The sequence below is a fragment of the Trichomycterus rosablanca genome, chromosome 22 (genome assembly GCF_030014385.1).
Source record: "Trichomycterus rosablanca isolate fTriRos1 chromosome 22, fTriRos1.hap1, whole genome shotgun sequence".
Taxonomy (NCBI): Eukaryota; Metazoa; Chordata; class Actinopteri; order Siluriformes; family Trichomycteridae; genus Trichomycterus; species Trichomycterus rosablanca.
The window spans coordinates 11,492,298-11,510,638 of NC_086009.1; the positions used below are offsets into that span (position 1 = coordinate 11,492,298).

General features: G+C 40.3%; 1 protein-coding gene across 1 annotated transcript in view; it reads left to right on the forward strand.

Moving 5' to 3' along the window:
* The window catches only part of LOC134300112 (dynein axonemal assembly factor 5-like), a 92,184-nt gene that overhangs the window by 9,351 nt on the left and 64,492 nt on the right, over nucleotides 1-18,341 (forward strand). The window contains exon 2 of the mRNA XM_062984771.1: nucleotides 3,131-3,315. Coding sequence (XP_062840841.1) covers nucleotides 3,131-3,315 — 185 coding nt within the window. The remainder of the gene's footprint in view (nucleotides 1-3,130; nucleotides 3,316-18,341) is intronic.

Genomic DNA, 18,341 nt, shown 5'->3' on the forward strand with positions numbered 1-18,341 from the left:
CAGAGACCTGTTCTGGTAATCCATCATGTTAGACCTTGTTAATGCATGATCTTCTGCTTGGTGTCCAAAAGCCACTTAAATATAGAAGCTTCCAAGCAGAGTTTGCCACTATCCTGATTCTTGTGCATTCACAAAAGGGTCAATCATAACTTAATGCCACACTTCCACAACCACCACCAAGTAGAGTCTGTGTTGGAGTTCCAATTGATGTTCGCAAAGACCAGGTTGCACACTGTCCTGTGAAATGTGACAAGCGTAGTCGTTGTAAAGTCTGCAAAGTCAATGCAAACAACACCCTCTGTGAGAAATATGATGTGCGTCTTTGCTTCACTGAAGAAAGAAATTTATATTTAAACTTTTAACATTGTTTGGCTTAACCAACAGTGGTGTGGAAATGCAAATTAAAAGACAAGTCTGTATTATTAACAAAATAATGGGATATGATTTTTTATTTTATTTTAAATGAGGTATATGTTTACTATAAACACCCAATGTGACATATATGTAACATTACAGATTTTGACAGTGGGGGGCAGCACTTTAAAAAACTTTAAGAAATGTGTTCCTTGTGATCCATTTGGTCTGTTTTACATCCCTCATAATTTTCCTATGTGGTGAACTGGGTTTTAATGTGGAATTTAATTGACAGCCAGTGTAAAAATTATAGAACATGGCTAATATGATCAAACTTTCTAGTTCTAGTTAGCACTTGATTTGCTGCATTTTAAACCAACTGGAGTTTGTTTAGTCATTAATAGAAAGTATATTTTTTATTTAAGAGATAGTAAGCAGATGAAAAAATTGCAAATATACGTAGTATTATTGTTAACGTGCACATCAAAAAAGGGACCTGGATCTATTGTGAGACCCAAGTTTTTTAGCAGGGATTACAAGAGACAGTGTTAAGGTTTAGCACCAGGTTAGTCTCCTGCATGAGCAAAAGTATTCAGACCCCACATGCTTGCAAGGACACACACATTTACCTGCCTGAGCAAAAGTATTTATACACAAAGTCACCTGCCTGAGCAAAAGTATTTATACACAAAGTCACCTGCCTGAAGTATTTACACCTTTACCAACTGCATTCAAACCCCCACCAAATGCATGCTTGCACACACTCACCTACCTGAGCAAAAGTATTTGCTGCCCCACCAACTGCGTACTTGCACATACACAGTCACCTGCCTGAGCAGAAGTATTTGGACCCCCATCAAGTGCATGCTTACATATACAGTTATCTACATCGGCAAAAGTATTCCGATCCCACTAACTTCATGTTTTCCAAAAAAAAAAAATTTGTATTCTCACCAACTGCATGCTTACACACACAGTCACCTGCCTGAGTCCTTTTGGGCAACAGGGGTAGAAGAGGTTAATGAAATAAGGAGGCTAAAATACCAGCCCATTTTAGCACAGTGTAAAACAAAATGATAGAGAAGCTAGTGCTTCCCAGTGGAGGTTGATTGCAAAGGATTTGGAGCAGAATCACAGAGAAGCAGTAAAGGGTGGAAAACAGCGCTGGGTTGATGGGTGAAACCCTATTTGCTATACAACTATCATACTAGATCAAAAGACATGTTAATGCGTTAAAAAAGATAGAAAAATAGATACTTAGCTAGTTGTATTTGTTTGATCAAAGCACACGTTTCCACTTTTTGTGAAAACTCATAGACAAACCGGAAAATTGACCGTGATCTATTTTCTCACACAGTATTTTACAAAGTGTCAAACCTTGACCAATCCTTGCTTATAAACGACTAATCCGCTTTCATATTATCTGTGGTTACCTATTCATGTGTTTACCTGGTGTTTATCAGGTAAACATATGTGTCTGATCAGTCCACACACTGTGTTTTGGAAATACTTAAAATGTATTGCAGGCATCAAGTTAAGAAATTGCTAGGTGAAATTTAGATCATTTTACCTACTGTCATGTGTGTATTTGTATTACAGGGTAAGAGAGAGAACATAAATTGGCAGGACTGGATTCACACTTTATTTACTAAAACAAATGGAATGTTCAAAATTTGAACATCCTAGACATTATAGCTCAAATCCTGGCTAGATAGCTAAGATCCATGTCACATAAAATTAAGTAAACATACCCCTTTTGCATCTTAATTTTGCATTCTCAGAATGGCTGGTCAATTTTTGTATTACATTAGCTGTTATTACATTTGCTGTTTTGACCTTTTGTTCTGTATTTTATTTGTTTTCAGTGCTATCTTGATTAAGATTGAAACTAGTACTTTGACTGCATAATGGATGCTTTGAAATGGTCTGGATTTCTGGTCTTAATTGCAACATGGATATTGACTGACCATGGCTGACAATAATGGATGTTGCATATTTATCCCAGAAGGTGATTGGCTGACAAATAGCACTTACTATCAAGTTAGTCAGCGAATTTGGAAGTATTTATCTTTTTAAATATTTAATCAATACTTTAAAAAAGTAAAACTAGTACTTCATCAATAAAAAAAATACTCATTTTTGACCAATGCCAGGTCAGAAGCCAAATTCTGGATCAGACAGCATTTCACACCGTTTTGAGGTCTATAATAAAAAAAAAGAGAATAACTGTACAAACAAATAATTATCTTTAAACTTTCACCAACGGACATCAAACTGAGATACACCCCAACATCAGGAATAAACGAGAAATAGACTAAAAAAACTTACAGACCAAGTTATCTACACTAGATGTAGAATAGGCCATTTTAGATTGACACACCATCACCTAATGCTAGGAGATGAACACACACTTTGCAAAGAATGTCAGACACCCATCACCATAAAACATATCTTAAATGAATGCTTAAAGTACAACAGTTTTAACTTTGAGTTCTGAGCCAAGTTATTAAGTCATTTTGAATAACATTATCATTTTTGTTATTGACTGTTGTTAAATACCTTTCGAAGTAGAACAAAGCAATTCTTATTTATTATTATTTAGATTTTTCTATTTCACTGTTAAGCTATAGTTGTTATTTAAGACAAGTTTATTTTGAGATAAAAAGATTATTCTGCTTTGTGTAAATCTTGTCAGTGTCAATTGGTGTCTTTTATGAACTACTTATTTATAACGGCATTTTCAGTTACTAAATCTGTATATTTTTTATTCACACAGGTCAATTCCACATGCAAGCAGAGTGCCTGATAAAGCCCCTGATGCAAACTATTTCCCACCATCATTCACGGGTGCGAGTAGCTGCTATTGAGGCTGTTGGTGCTGTAATATTATATGGCCCAGTCAAAAACATGGATGATGTGCTCTCTCACCTCGCACAGAGACTATTTGATGACTCACCACAGGTAAAGTTACATTTTATCAACAATAGAAGTTTGCAGTCTGGAAAAAGTGGCTTTTAAAGTGTTGCCACATGATTCCAAGTGTAGTAGTGCTGTAATTGTATTGTTAAATAAGACATAAGCAATGCAAGACTGGGAGTTTGGTCATTTATGCTTGACCTATAGATCATACACATATTTATATTGTCAGTTTCTGTTCAGATAGTCAGACCGCTAGTATAAGCATTTCATCTTATCTGCCTTGATAAGCCTAGCATTTGAGCAAATTTGCAAAGGGCAGCTAAAAATGCAAGCACTGTGCAAGTATTGTGTAGAAACACAAAGCAGAACATTTAAAAAATGAAATATAATAATACAGATTTAATACATTATGCAAATAGACAGTTTTTATAGACAGATTTTCTCACTGCCCCAACAAGCAAAGCTAAGGCAAAAAAAAAAAAGTGTTTTGCTGTTCAGTGTGAACTTATTTCTTTGCTTATTTCTGATTGGCTCTTGGAGTCATATAAAACAGGCAGACTGCTTCAAGCAGCTCAGTAGAGCAGACAGGTTCTGCCAGTGTGAACAGGACAGGCGATTACATATCAGGACAATTAAAAACACTTCTTTAAGTTTAAACTCACCTCCACATGGTAACGTTTGCGTAACTTGGTGATTTGTTGCTTAATATTACTTACTTTTAATATTATTTACATTATTTTATTAGCACTTAGCTGCTAGTTAGCTGTTTTTTTTTTTGTCTGAATTTTGCATTTAATAAACATACATGTAGGAAAATATAATGCATCATTTTCTGATTTCAAAACAATTAACTGAACTTGCCATTTAAAAATATGACTAACTACATGCCCACCCATTATGTTTTACGGCAAGTGAGGTGAATTGGAGATACAAAACTGTCCATGACTGTGTTTGACATTAAACTTGTGAACTGATGAATCTTGTGTAACGAAGTAACTACCGTTTTTGTCATGAATGTAACCTGTGTGTAAAACATGACATTATAATCCTAATACATGAATGAATAAATAACTTTCTTATGGTTAGCCACAAATCATAATTACTTGTAAAAACTGATCATTTGGTGGATCCTCCTTTGTACCCAATCATGATTCAACAGTTCAAGAGAGGCTTTATTGTTATTTCAGCTATATACAAGTACACACTGAAATGAAACAACATTCTTTCAGGAGCAGGATGCAACACAGATAAAAAATGCAGGACAATACAATATACACAGTGCAGATTAAAAACAATATAATAAATACAAAGAGCCTACGATGAATTCAAAAGACATTCTAATCTAAAAGTAACTCAGGGAGACAAGACTAGAGAGAAATGTAGTGTTGGCCAGTACATGGTACTGAGTAAATGATAGGTGAGGTAAAAACATATCATCATATCATATCAAGTCATTGTATGAAAACTGCCATATCTTACTGCAAACTAACTTTTGTTCTACAATTCTCTTGATTTTTCTTAATTTTTTTTCTTAAAGGAAAAAGTACTTGCTCATACAGTATAAACTAATATTGTGGAAAGCAACTGAAGTAACAGAATGCAACAGAATGGGTAAAAAAACTGAGACATTAAGCGTCCCAGGAGGCCAATAAAATGAAGGATAATCCTGGGAAAAAATAGTACATATGGCAACCTAGCTTCTCAATGGTACATCAGTAAACTTTACAGTTCATAACCTTAAAGTTCACCCTGTCGCCTATAGAGACTACATTAAACGATACGAAGATGCTCTTAATACCACCAGGTTAGTATGTCTAGCTGGTAAACCATAGCAACTCGAATCCTCACACAGCACGCAGAGTAGTACCGCAGATTTATTTTACTTTTATTTTTTATTTCTATATGAAAGTTTTGGTTTGTTTTTGAGATTTTAAGCTGTTTTGTTACGGGTGTGATGGCCGAGTGTTTAGTTTCAGACCTCCCCGTGGTTAAACTCGCTCTGGAGCGGTTAAATGAGCTGGGTATTCAATATGATTTTTTTTGTTTATTTTTAAAAACCTAATACAGTTGATTTTATTATTGTTGTTTTTATTTATTTATTTTATTTTATTTAGTCAATTTTTGCCAAAGTTTACTATTTTTTACTAAGTTTTTATTACTTCGTGCGCCGGCTGGATCTGGTGACTAACACCGCCGCTGTTGGATCTGCGCGCCGGCTGGATCTGGTGACTAACACCGCCGCTGTTGGATCTGCGCGCCGGCTGGATCTGGTGACTAACACCGCCGCTGTTGGATCTGCGCACCGGCTGGATCTGGTGACTAACACCGCCGCTGTTGGATCTGCGCACCGGCTGGATCTGGTGACTAACACCGCAGCTGTTGGATCTGCGCACCGGCTGGATCTGGTGACTAACACCGCAGCTGTTGGATCTGCGCACCGGCTGGATCTGGTGACACCGCCGCTGTTGGATCTGCGCACCGGCTGGATCTGGTGAATAACACCGCCGCTGTTGGATCTGCGCACCGGCTGGATCTGGTGACTAACACCGCCGCTGTTGGATCTGCGCACCGGCTGGATCTGGTGACACCGCCGCTGTTGGATCTGCGCACCGGCTGGATCTGGTGACTAACACCGCCGCTGTTGGATCTGCGCACCGGCTGGATCTGGTGACACCGCCGCTGTTGGATCTGCGCACCGGCTGGATCTGCGCACCGACTGGACTATCTTTAATTTATTTATTATTTATTTATTTTTATTTATTTGTATCTTTTTCCTGTTTCGGGTAAGCAAATCTACTGCGCTAATCTTTTGCGTGTCTGTTAGTTCAATTATTTTAACTAGTCAGTGTGGCCTGTGACATGTGGCGCCGGTGTGTGTGGCTGGCCGTCTGTTACTCTCGCTTTGGTTAGCGTTGTTAATGTTGCTAAGCTTTGGCATCTCACATATTAAGTCTCTACTGGTGTATGATCGCCAATCTCTCCTGGATCTTAGACATAATGTCAGCTATCTAAATGTGTTTAATTATGATAGACAAAACACTCTGCCCCCGCTCCTATCGGATATTCCGACTCACCTGTACCGGGCCTCGGCTCTAATCCCCCGGCGGAAGTGCCGTCGCCGCCGCGGTAAACGTGCCGGTCGGTTAGTGAAGCTGAAAGTCTATCTGGCAAATTCTCCGTCCATTTCCCGGACAGGACTTGAATTACCCCCTCCATTTAGTGTGTCCCGGCGCTTTCTGGAGCCCATCGACATCTCCCTGGTACCTGTCACCGACTTGGATGAAGGTTTCGGGCCCCGCCGCCCCTGCTCTCCTCGGCTCCGCCAGCGTGGGGTGAATCCAGGTAATTTGAGGACGTTGCTCTGGGTTTCCAGATTCGCTAAACCACAGGCCCCAGTTCCCGCCTCCAGGATCGGTTTGGTGAATGCCAGATCACTGGCAAATAAAACTTTTATCCTAAAGGATTTCTTCTGTTTCCGAAGCCTGGATTTTCTCTGTGTGACTGAGACTTGGATTGGTGCCGGTGAGTACAGCGCTCTTGTTGAACTTTTGCCGGCTGGCTGTAATTATTTTAATTCACTGCGGATGTCAGGCCGGGGAGGAGGAACGGCGGCTGTGTTTAAAAATGACGTTAAATGTAAACAGCACGCTGTATCATCTTCTTTCTCCAGTTTTGAAGTCACCTTATTTGAGGTGGGTCGCGCTGACCTGGTGCTGTGCGCTGTCATCTACCGACCCCCTAAATACAATAAGGACTTTGTGAATGACTTTTCTGATTTCCTGGCTGGACTTATGCCAAATTATGATCGCATCCTTATTGTCGGGGATTTTAACATTCATGTATGTTGTCCTGATAAACCGCAGGTGAGGGAATTTTTAAACATCATTGACTCTTTTAATTTAGTGCAGTATGTGTCCGGTCCCACACATGAACATGGTCATACCTTAGACCTTGTTCTTTCTCATGGTTTGTCTGTGTCAAATTTAGAGATCTGTGACAGTGGGTTTTCTGATCACATGCCTGTTTTATTCGATGTTGTTTTATCCTGTGCTGCAGTTAAATCTTGCGTTCCTGCTCGGCTTTGTCGGAGTGTTAACCCCCTCACTGCTGGTCAATTCTCTGCTGCTTTCGATCAGCTTTGTCCCCCTCCTGACTCAGCCTCTGTTGATACGGGGAGCTCAGCTCCTGGTTTGATGTCTCTTGCAGAACCATACTGGACTCAGTGGCCCCATTAAGAAACATGCAGCCGAAAGTTAAACCCGAGCCCTGGCTTAATGACAGAACTCGTGCAGCAAAGCGGGAGTGTCGCAAAGCTGAGCGCAAATGGAAGAAGGACAAGCTGCAGGTTTCATTTCAAATCTTAAAAGATTGCTGGCGTTCTTACCAGAACACTATCAAAGAAGCCAAAAGAAAATATTTGTCAAATATTATCATGGCAAATTGTCATAATCCACGGGTGTTATTTAAAACCATTGACTCTGTTCTTAAGGCCCCTCAGCCCATCTGTTCAGAAGCAACCCCTGAAATGTGTGATAACTTTCTGCACTTTTTTATTGACAAGATTGTCCCAGCAAGATCTCCTACCACAGCTCCTGCCTTCGACCCCTCTGACTCTGTCCCTTGCCTGACTGTGTTTGATAGTTTTGAGCCGGTGACTCTGTCGCACTTGGAGGATGTGGTAGGCCATTTAAAGCCTTCTGGTTCTCCCTGTGACGATATGCCTCCTCACTTTTTTAAAGAGGTTTTTCATAGTATAGGGCAACAGGTTCTGGCCATTATTAACAGGAGTCTATCCTCTGGTGTTGTTCCTGTGAGTTTTAAACATGCTGTAGTGCAACCCCTGCTTAAGAAACCTGGCCTTGACCACACGGTATTGGCTAATTATAGGCCTATTTCCAAGCTGCCCTTTATTTCAAAGATCTTGGAGAAAGTTGTTTATGCTCAGCTGAAAGTTTTTCTGGATGAGCATAATATCCTGGAGGTCTTTCAGTCTGGTTTTAAAACCCTGCATAGCACAGAGTCAGCCTTGCTCAGGGTTTTCAACGACATCCTCCTGGCCAATGATTCTGGTGACCATGTGATCCTTGTCCTGTTGGATCTAACCGCGGCTTTTGACACGGTAGATCATAACATTTTAGTCTCCCGGTTGCAGCACCTAGTGGGCATTCGTGGTAGTGCTTTGGAATGGTTTAGGTCCTATCTGACGGACAGAACTTTGTGTGTGAGTTTTGCTGGTTCAGACTCCTCCCCAGCTCCCCTGCCGTATGGGGTTCCACAGGGCTCAATTTTAGGACCCCTCCTCTTCTCACTTTATCTGCTTCCACTGGGCTCCATTTTGAGAAAGCATGGCATCTCATTTCATTGCTACGCTGATGACAGTCAGATATATGTCCCGCTGAAGAAGAAAGATGCTTTCTCTATTAAGCCACTTCTGTTATGTCTTAATGACATTAAAGCCTGGATGGCCTTAAATTTTCTGAATTTCAATGAAAAGAAAACAGAAGTGATGGTGTTTGGTCCCAGTGGTTCCTGTGAAGCCCCTCCTGTTGATTTGGGCCCTTTGACACAGTATGTGAAGCATACCATCTCTAACTTGGGTTTCAAGATGGACAGTGATTTTAAATTGGACCGTCAAATTGGTGCAGTAGTCAAATCCAGCTTTTTCCACCTGAGGCAGCTGGCAAAGGTGAAGTCAATCCTTTCACATGAGCACTTTCAAACAGCGATCCATGCCTTCATCACATCTCGGCTGGACTACTGTAATGCACTTTATTTTGGAGTCAGCCAGTCCTCCCTCAAACGTCTCCAGTTAGTGCAAAATGCTGCGGCCCGACTTTTAATGGGATCACATAAGAGAGAGCATATAACCCCCATTCTGGCCTCCCTCCATTGGCTGCCCGTGCATTTCAGAGTACATTTTAAGATTCTGTTGTTTGTTTTTAAATCTTTAAATGGACTTGCCCCGCCTTACCTCGCTGAACTGCTCCATCCCCACACTTCTGCTCGGTGCCTCAGGTCAGCTGATCAGCTGCTCCTGGAGGTACCAAGGTCAAAGCGTAAGCTCAGAGGGGATAGAGCTTTTTCAATCGCTGCCCCTAAATTATGGAACAACCTACCACTCCATATTAGACAGGCCTCTAGTGTTTGTTTCTAGTGTTTGTTTTATGTTTTATAATTATCTATGGACAGCACTTTGTCACAGCTGTTGTTGTTTTTAAAGTGCTCTATAAATAAAGTTGAGTTGAGTATCATTCATTCATTAAGGTAGTTATAAACCCAGTTCTTTCTTTAAAACAATCAGTAAACTTATTTAGCCCCATCATCTACACTGTCTAGTTTTGTTTCTGGTTCTGTGTTTTGTTTGCATTTTCCCTATTGTCATCCAAATTTAGTTGTATCCAGTTTAGGGTTGGGCGGTATTACGGTATTGGGGTATTTAAAAATGTTGACGGTATTTAAAAATGGTGACAGTATTTAAAAAATGTGAAGCGCCAAATTTCTGCTTCAGGTCTACCTTGAAAACTGAGACTTTAAGACATTCGTGCATCCACAGTAAGGGAGGGGTGGGAGTGGTTGGCGGTTGGAGCTCACTGATTGGTTGTGGGGGTGCTCACTGTTTGAGGTGATAACACAGAGAGACAAGCGAAAAGCCACAATGGCTAGTGTTAGCTGTGAGGTAAGCGAACTAGTTTTGAAGAAAAATGCCACTGCTGCAGTTTGGCAGCATTTTGGATTCATTCCAAATGAAAAGGGGGAGCCAGCAAACCTTGATGAACGGTCCGTGTACCTTTGGTCATTTGTTTTTCACTTCAAATCAAAAATCAAATAACAAACAAGCAGAAATTGAAAAACGGGTCGTATTTTAATTTTCCGAAATCAACATTTTCTATCAGTTCAACCGGAAATAAACACATAAGTGCGTGTAACAGTGTAAATCAAGCACAAGTGTTGAAGACGGAGCAAAAAGTAATAATAACGTTACGCCGCGTCCCTTGTTTTGGAACAATTTTTCCTAAAAAAAAGGGCTATTCTAAGAAAAAAGAATGTTGTTTTCTAACGTCTCACCTGTCGTGTAATGTGAATTACAAATATATTGTCTGGCCCTTTGAGAATGTTAAGTGTACTATGCTAGGGCATAGGAAGCAGGTGTGTTGGAAGATATCAGAAATGATCGTCTCTGGCTGTTCTTATGTTGTTTTGCTCTGAGCTTGTGTGACATTAAAAATAGCATTTTCGTTAAACCCCCACTCAAATGTTTGGACTTTGAATTATTTTACATTATTTTGCATCACCGTCATCACAACATTAACATTTACATTAATATTTTTTTTACCGTATAGAACTCAATTCTGTAATACTGGCATAACTAATCGTACACGTAACTATTACAACATTTAATGCATTTTAATCAGCGTTCTGCTTCATGCACTTTTAAGAAATAGCTTTAACTAAAAACTAACCAGTGTAAAGCTTGTACACTGTAAAGTTTGTTAATTATATTCTGCACTGTAGAGGAGAAATATGCAAATCCCTTCCAATCTTTCTTTTTTATTAAACCATGATTACAATCACCTGTTGACATCAGGCCTGAAATGCAGGAATTAAGGTTTTTTAATAAATTAAATGAAGTTAAGCAGATAAAACATGACATATCTGAGGTTCATCCTGTCTGCAATCAAATAAAAGTCAAAGTAAATGTAAGGAACTGTTGTAACTGCGACAGTTAAGGGGGATTTCCTCCAGCATTCCCACCCTTCTGATGAGCCAATCATTGTTTGCAGTGGTGTAATGTAACGAAGTAATATAACTTTGTTATCTTAAGTATTTTTTAGAGTATTTGTACTTTATTAAGTTTTAAAATTTTTACTTTTACTTCGCTACATTTCCTAATTAAAATTTTTACTTTACTCCACTACATTTCCTAATAAAATCTTTTTACTTTTACTCCTATATATTTGCCCTATGCAAATTCATTACTTGTTACTAAAAAATAAAATGGCAAGAAATTTGGTAGCCAAATGATGTAAGACAAACCTGGGCATTGTATGGCCCCCAGGCCACATTCGGCCATTTGGCTGTTCCCAGCCGACTTGCATGAGGTCAGCGGTAATTAGAAATCAGACAGTAATACGTTGTACATGCAAAAAAATAGCATTGTTTTTATTTTAAAGGGACTGTTATTTTTATTTTTTAATTTACATTGTGCATGTGTGCGAGTGTAATGTGTGCGAGTGTAATGTGTGTGCCAACACATCCAGATACTGTGATGTGTTGGTGAACAGAGCTGTGAGTGTGATTGAAATTAAGTGTAGTAGAGATTTTAACAAGTGTTTAACAAGTAAGTATTTATTTACTGAAGTCGGATATAAAGCCGTGTGTTTAGTTTGTGGAGACCACTGTGTTTAAGGATCACAATTTAAATCTGCATTACGGTACAAAACACACAGAGAAATACAAGAACTAGAACAATGCAGAGCGGTCACATCTAAAGTTTCGCTAGCTAAACTGCAAAAGCAACAAGGACTTTTTAAATAAAGTTTAACACATCCAGATTTGTAATATCCAACAAGAACAAAGACCCAAAAAACAGCAAATAGCAGTAGCACTTCGTGTAAAGTTAATTTAAAACATGCACATTTTGTTTACAATTGTTTTGGTGAAAGTTAATTAAATAGTGAAATAATGATGTTTTTACTCTGCCTGTTTCTCATACAACTAATATTGAGCAGAATTAAGTTCACCCTATTGGTCCAGCCCTCCACAACAGGCCCAAGTTCTCATGTGGCCCCTTGTAAAATTTAATTGCCCACTTATGATATAAGCAAGCAGGTGTGGTGATTTTGTGATCTGCGCTTGTTAGTAAGATCAGTGGTTAAGCACATTAATGTGCAAGTGCCAACAAGTCTTCTAAAAGCCAGGGATACATTTTGATTTCCACCAGGCATGTCAGATGCTAGTAGTATGAGTATGAGTAGTATACCACTTGGCGATAAGACTGACTTCATGATGGAAGCAGAAATAGTGACTGCGCCTGTTATTCTGGCGACAAACAATGGTAGTGACAGACAAGAACACCCATGGCCACATTTATGAGAAATGTTTTTATATGTCAGAGTTAAAGTTTCTTCATATCGGAAAAAGTGCCACTTATGTTTACCCAAAGACACGGAAATATTGGCAACTCCCCATCCAACCTCAAGAAACACATTGATGTAAGTTAAAAATGATTAACAAAGTAAAGCTGCAGCATCATAGTTTTTTATTTCTACCAATTAGCATTAAGATTGTTCAAATATCTAGCTAACATTTTTTATTACATTCTAATCACAGATGTAACGTTCCACTAAATTTTGTTGAAATTAATTCAGTGCAAAACTCCTGAAGACAAGTTCAGAATTTTCAAAAACTCACCTTTCGACAAATATTTCTAAAGGTAACTTATGTATTACACGGACAGAGGAAAAATTCATGGTGTTCAGGAAAATGCACGGCCTTAAAAGTGCCATAAATTTTGTTAAGTTTTACTTCAAATTAATTCTGCCAAAATTCAGTGGTTATAGGTTATTGGGATATATGTATGACCTGAATGTACACCCCAAATTAGAAAAAAAGTTGGGACAGTATAGACAATGCAAATAAAACGGATGCAGTGTTTCTTACACTTACATTGACTCTTATTCCATTGCAGATATGAACCCAAGACTTCATTTCAACTGTTAATGTACATATACCCCTCACATTTCTGCAGATATTTAAGTATATCTTTTCATGGGACAACACTGACAAAATGACACTTTGACACAATTAAAAGTAGTCTGTGTGCAGCTTATATAACAGTGTAAATTTATTCTTCCCTCAAAATAACTCAGTATACAGCCATTAATGTCTAAACCACCGGCAACAAAAGTGAGTACACCCCTAAGAGACTACACCCCTAAATGTCCAAATTGAGCACTGCTTGTCATTTTCCCTCCAAAATGTCATGTGGCTCGTTAGTGTTACTAGGTCTCAGGTGTGCATAGGCAGCAGGTGTGTTCAATTTAGTTGTACAGCTCTCACACTCACTCATACTCCAACATGGCACCTCATGGCAAAGAACTCTCTGAGGATCTTAAAAGATGAATTGTTGTGCTACATGAAGATGGCCAAGGCTACAAGAAGATTGCCAACACCCTGAAACTGAGCTGCAGCACAGTGGCCAAGATCATCCAGCGTTTTAAAAGAGCAGGGTCCACTCAGAACAGACCTCGCGTTGGTCGTCCAAAGAAGCTAAGTGCACGTGCTCAGCGTCACATCCAACTGCTGTCTTTGAAAGATAGGCGTAGGAGTGCTGTCAGCATTGCTGCAGAGATTGAAAAGGTGGGGGGTCAGCCTGTCAGTGCTCAGACCATACGCCGCACACTACATCAAATTGGTCTGCATGGCTGTCACCCCAGAAGGAAGCTTCTTCTGAAGTCTCTACACAAGAAAGCCCGCAAACAGTTTGCTGAAGACATGTCAACAAAGGACATGGATTACTGAAACCATGTCCTATGGTCTGATGAGACCAAGATTAATTTGTTTGGTTCAGATGGTCTCAAGCATGTGTGGCGGCAATCAGGTGAGGAGTACAAAGATAAGTGTGTCATGCCTACCGTCAAGCATGGTGGTGGGAATGCCATGGTCTGGGGCTGCATGAGTGCAGCAGGTGTTGGGGAGTTACATTTCATTGAGGGACACATGAACTCCAATATGTACTGTGAAATACTGAAGCAGAGCATGATCCCTCCCTCCGGAAACTGGGTTGCAGGGCAGTGTTCCAGCATGATAATGACCCCAAACACACCTCTAAGACGACCACTGCTTTATTGAAGAGGCTGAGGATAAAGGTGATGGACTGGCCAAGCATGTCTCCAGACCTAAACCCAATAGAACATCTTTGGGGCATCCTCAAGCGGAAGGTGGAGGAGCGCAAAGTCTCGAATATCCGCCAGCTCCGTGATGTCGTCATGGAAAAGCATTCCAGTGGCAACCTGTGAAGCTCTGGTAAACTCCATGCCCAGGAGAGTTAAGGCAGTTCTGGGAAATAATGGTGGCCACACAAAATATTGACACTTTAGGAACTTTCACTAAGGGGTGTACTCACTTTTGTTGCCGGTGGTTTAGACATTAATGGCTGTATATTGAGTTATTTTGAGGGAAGAATAAATTTACACTGTTATATAAGCTGTACACAGACTACTTTTCATTGTGTCAAAGTGTCATTTTGTCAGTGTTGTCCCATGAAAAGATATACTTAAATATCTGCAGAAATGTGAGGGGTGTACTCACTTTTGTGATACACTGTACATGCATTTCAGGCCTACAACACAATCCAAAAAAGTTGGGACGGGGCAATTTAGGGCTAGTAATGAGATAAAGGAAAGAAATGAAATATATTTTGTTCTATACCTGTTGTGAGGACCTTGTTTTCTGTAGGTGTAAGGTAGGCTTCATTGTTAAGGTGGTTTACAGGCTTAAAAGAAAAATTTTCATATTTTTCAAAATTCTGACCGCTTGCATTTTTATTACCAGCATCTACTTGTATTTCTACTTTCCATACTTAAGTACATTTAAAATCAGAAAATTATTTTGATACTTGAGTACATTAACATCAGATACTTTAAGACTTTCACTTAAATAATATTTTAAGAGGTGATTAACTTCTATTAAAGTAAGTTATTTGTAAAATGTGCACTTTTACTTAAATAAGGCTTTCAGGTACTTTGTCCACCACTGTCTGTATAGTGCCTGACCTGCTGGTAGAATGGAATGCCTTTATATATACTGTATATACTGGTGCTGGTCATAAAATTAGAATATCATGAAAAAGTTGATTTATTTCAGTAATTCCATTCAAAAAGTGAAACTTGTATATTATATTCATTCATTGCACACAGACTGATATATTTCAAATGTTTATTTATTTTAATGTTGATGATTATAACTGACAACTAATGAAAACCCCAAATTTAGTATCTCAGAAAATTAGAATATTGTGACAAGGTACAATATTGAAGAGTGCCACACTCTAATCAGCTAATTAACTCAAAACACCTGCAAAGGCCTTTAAATGGTCTCTCAGTCTAGTTCTGTAGGCTACACAATCATGGGGAAGACTGCTGACTTGACAGTTGTCCAAAAGACGACCATTGACACCTTGCACAAGGAGGGCAAGACACAAAAGGTCATTGCTAAAGAGGCTGGTTGTTCACAGAGCTCTGTGTCCAAGCACATTAATAGAGAGGCGAAGGGAAGGAAAAGATGTGGTAGAAAAAAGTGTACAGGCAATAGGGATAACCGTACCCTGGAGAGGATTGTGAAACAAAACCCATTCAAAAATGTGGGGAAGATTCACAAAGAGTGGACTGCAGCTTGAGTCAGTGCTTCAGGAACCACCACGCACAGACGTATGCAAGACATGGGTTTTAGCTGTCGCATTCTTTGTGTCAAGCCACTCTTGAACAAGAGACAGCGTTAGAAGCGTCTCGCCTGGGCTAAAGACAAAAAGGACTGCTGAGTGGTCCAAAGTTATGTTCTCTGATGAAAGTAAATTTTGCATTACCTTTGGAAATCAAGGTCCCAGAGTTTGGAGGAAGAGAGGAGAGGCACAGAATCCACGTTGCTTGAGGTCCAGTGTAAAGTTTCCACAGTCAGTGATGGTTTGGAGTGCCATGTCATCTGCTGGTGTTGGAGCACTGTGTTTTCTGAGGTCCAAGGTCAACGCAGCCGTCTACCAGGAAGTTTTAGAGCACTTCATGCTTCCTGCTGCTGACCAACTTTATGGAAATGCAGATTTCATTTTCCAACAGGACTTGGCACCTGTACACAGTGCCAAAGCTACCAGTACCTGGTTTAAGGACCATGGTATCCCTGTTCTTAATTGGCCAGCAAACTCGCCTGACCTTAACCCCATAGAAAATCTATGGGGTATTGTGAAGAGGAAGATGCGATACGCTAGACCCAACAATTCACCCCACCCCCTATATCCTTGGCAACCACTTGGCAACCACCTTGTAACAGCTTATTAAGTTTTATATATACAGTGTATCACAAAAGTGAGTACACCCCTCACATTTCTGCAGATATTTAAGTATATCTTTTCATGGGACAACACTGACAAAATGACACTTTGACACAATGAAAAGTAGTCTGTGTGCAGCTTATATAACAGTGTAAATTTATTCTTCCCTCAAAATAACTCAATATACAGCCATTAATGTCTAAACCACCGGCAACAAAAGTGAGTACACCCCTTAGTGAAAGTTCCTGAAGTGTCAATATTTTGTGTGGCCACCATTATTTCCCAGAACTGCCTTAACTCTCCTGGGCATGGAGTTTACCAGAGCTTCACAGGTTGCCACTGGAATGCTTTTCCACTCCTCCATGACGACATCACGGAGCTGGCGGATATTCGAGACTTTGCGCTCCTCCACCTTCCGCTTGAGGATGCCCCAAAGATGTTCTATTGGGTTTAGGTCTGGAGACATGCTTGGCCAGTCCATCACCTTTACCCTCAGCCTCTTCAATAAAGCAGTGGTCGTCTTTGAGGTGTGTTTGGGGTCATTATCATGCTGGAACACTGCCCTGCGACCCAGTTTCAGGAGGGAGGGGATCATGCTCTGCTTCAGTATTTCACAGTACATATTGGAGTTCATGTGTCCCTCAATGAAATGTAACTCCCCAACACCTGCTGCACTCATGCAGCCCCAGACCATGGCATTCCCACCACCATGCTTGACTGTAGGCATGACACACTTATCTTTGTACTCCTCACCTGATTGCCGCCACACATGCTTGAGACCATCTGAACTAAATAAATTAATCTTGGTCTCATCAGACCATAGGACATGGTTCCAGTAATCCATGTCCTTTGTTGACATGTCTTCAGCAAACTGTTTGCGGGCTTTTTTGTGTAGAGACTTCAGAAGAGGCTTCCTTCTGGGGTGACAGCCATGCAGACCAATTTGATGTAGTGTGCGGCGTATGGTCTGAGCACTGACAGGCTGACCCCCCACCTTTTCAATCTCTGCAGCAATGCTGACAGCACTCCTGCGCCTATCTTTCAAAGACAGCAGTTGGATGTGACGCTGAGCACGTGCACTCAGCTTCTTTGGACGACCAACGCGAGGTCTGTTCTGAGTGGACCCTGCTCTTTTAAAACGCTGGATGATCTTGGCCACTGTGCTGCAGCTCAGTTTCAGGGTGTTGCCAATCTTCTTGTAGCCTTGGCCATCTTCATGTAGCACAACAATTCATCTTTTAAGATCCTCAGAGAGTTCTTTGCCATGAGGTGCCATGTTGGAACTTTCAGTGACCAGTATGAGAGAGTGTGAGAGCTGTACTACTAAATTGAACACACCTGCTCCCTATGCACACCTGAGACCTAGTAACACTAACAAATCACATGACATTTTGGAGGGAAAATGACAAGCAGTGCTCAATTTGGACATTTAGGGGTGTAGTCTCTTAGGGGTGTACTCACTTTTGTTGCCGGTGGTTTAGACATTAATGGCTGTATATTGAGTTATTTTGAGGGAAGAATAAATTTACACTGTTATATAAGCTGCACACAGACTACTTTTCATTGTGTCAAAGTGTCATTTTGTCAGTGTTGTCCCATGAAAAGATATACTTAAATATCTGCAGAAATGTGAGGGGTGTACTCACTTTTGTGATACACTGTATATATAAAGCACGCCTTCGGGTCCTCCACTGAAGGCATCTACCTTCGCACCAGAGCAGATGGAAAGCTGTTCAAGCTCTCCAGACTTAGGGCGTTGTCTAAGGTGCAGTTGAAATGTCTGCGTGACTTCCTTTTTGCAGACGATGCAGCAATCACCACTAACTCAGAGGGTGACCTTCAGCTGCTCTTGAACCGCTTCAGTGAGGCTTGCTGCGACTTCGGGCTTACAATCAGCTTAAAGAAAACTCAGGTCATGGGACAAGGTGTGGACCTTCCACCTAACATCTGCATATCAGAACATGAACTGGAAGTGGTCCGTGACTTTGTGTACCTAGGGTCCACAATCTCTGACTCTCTTTCTCTT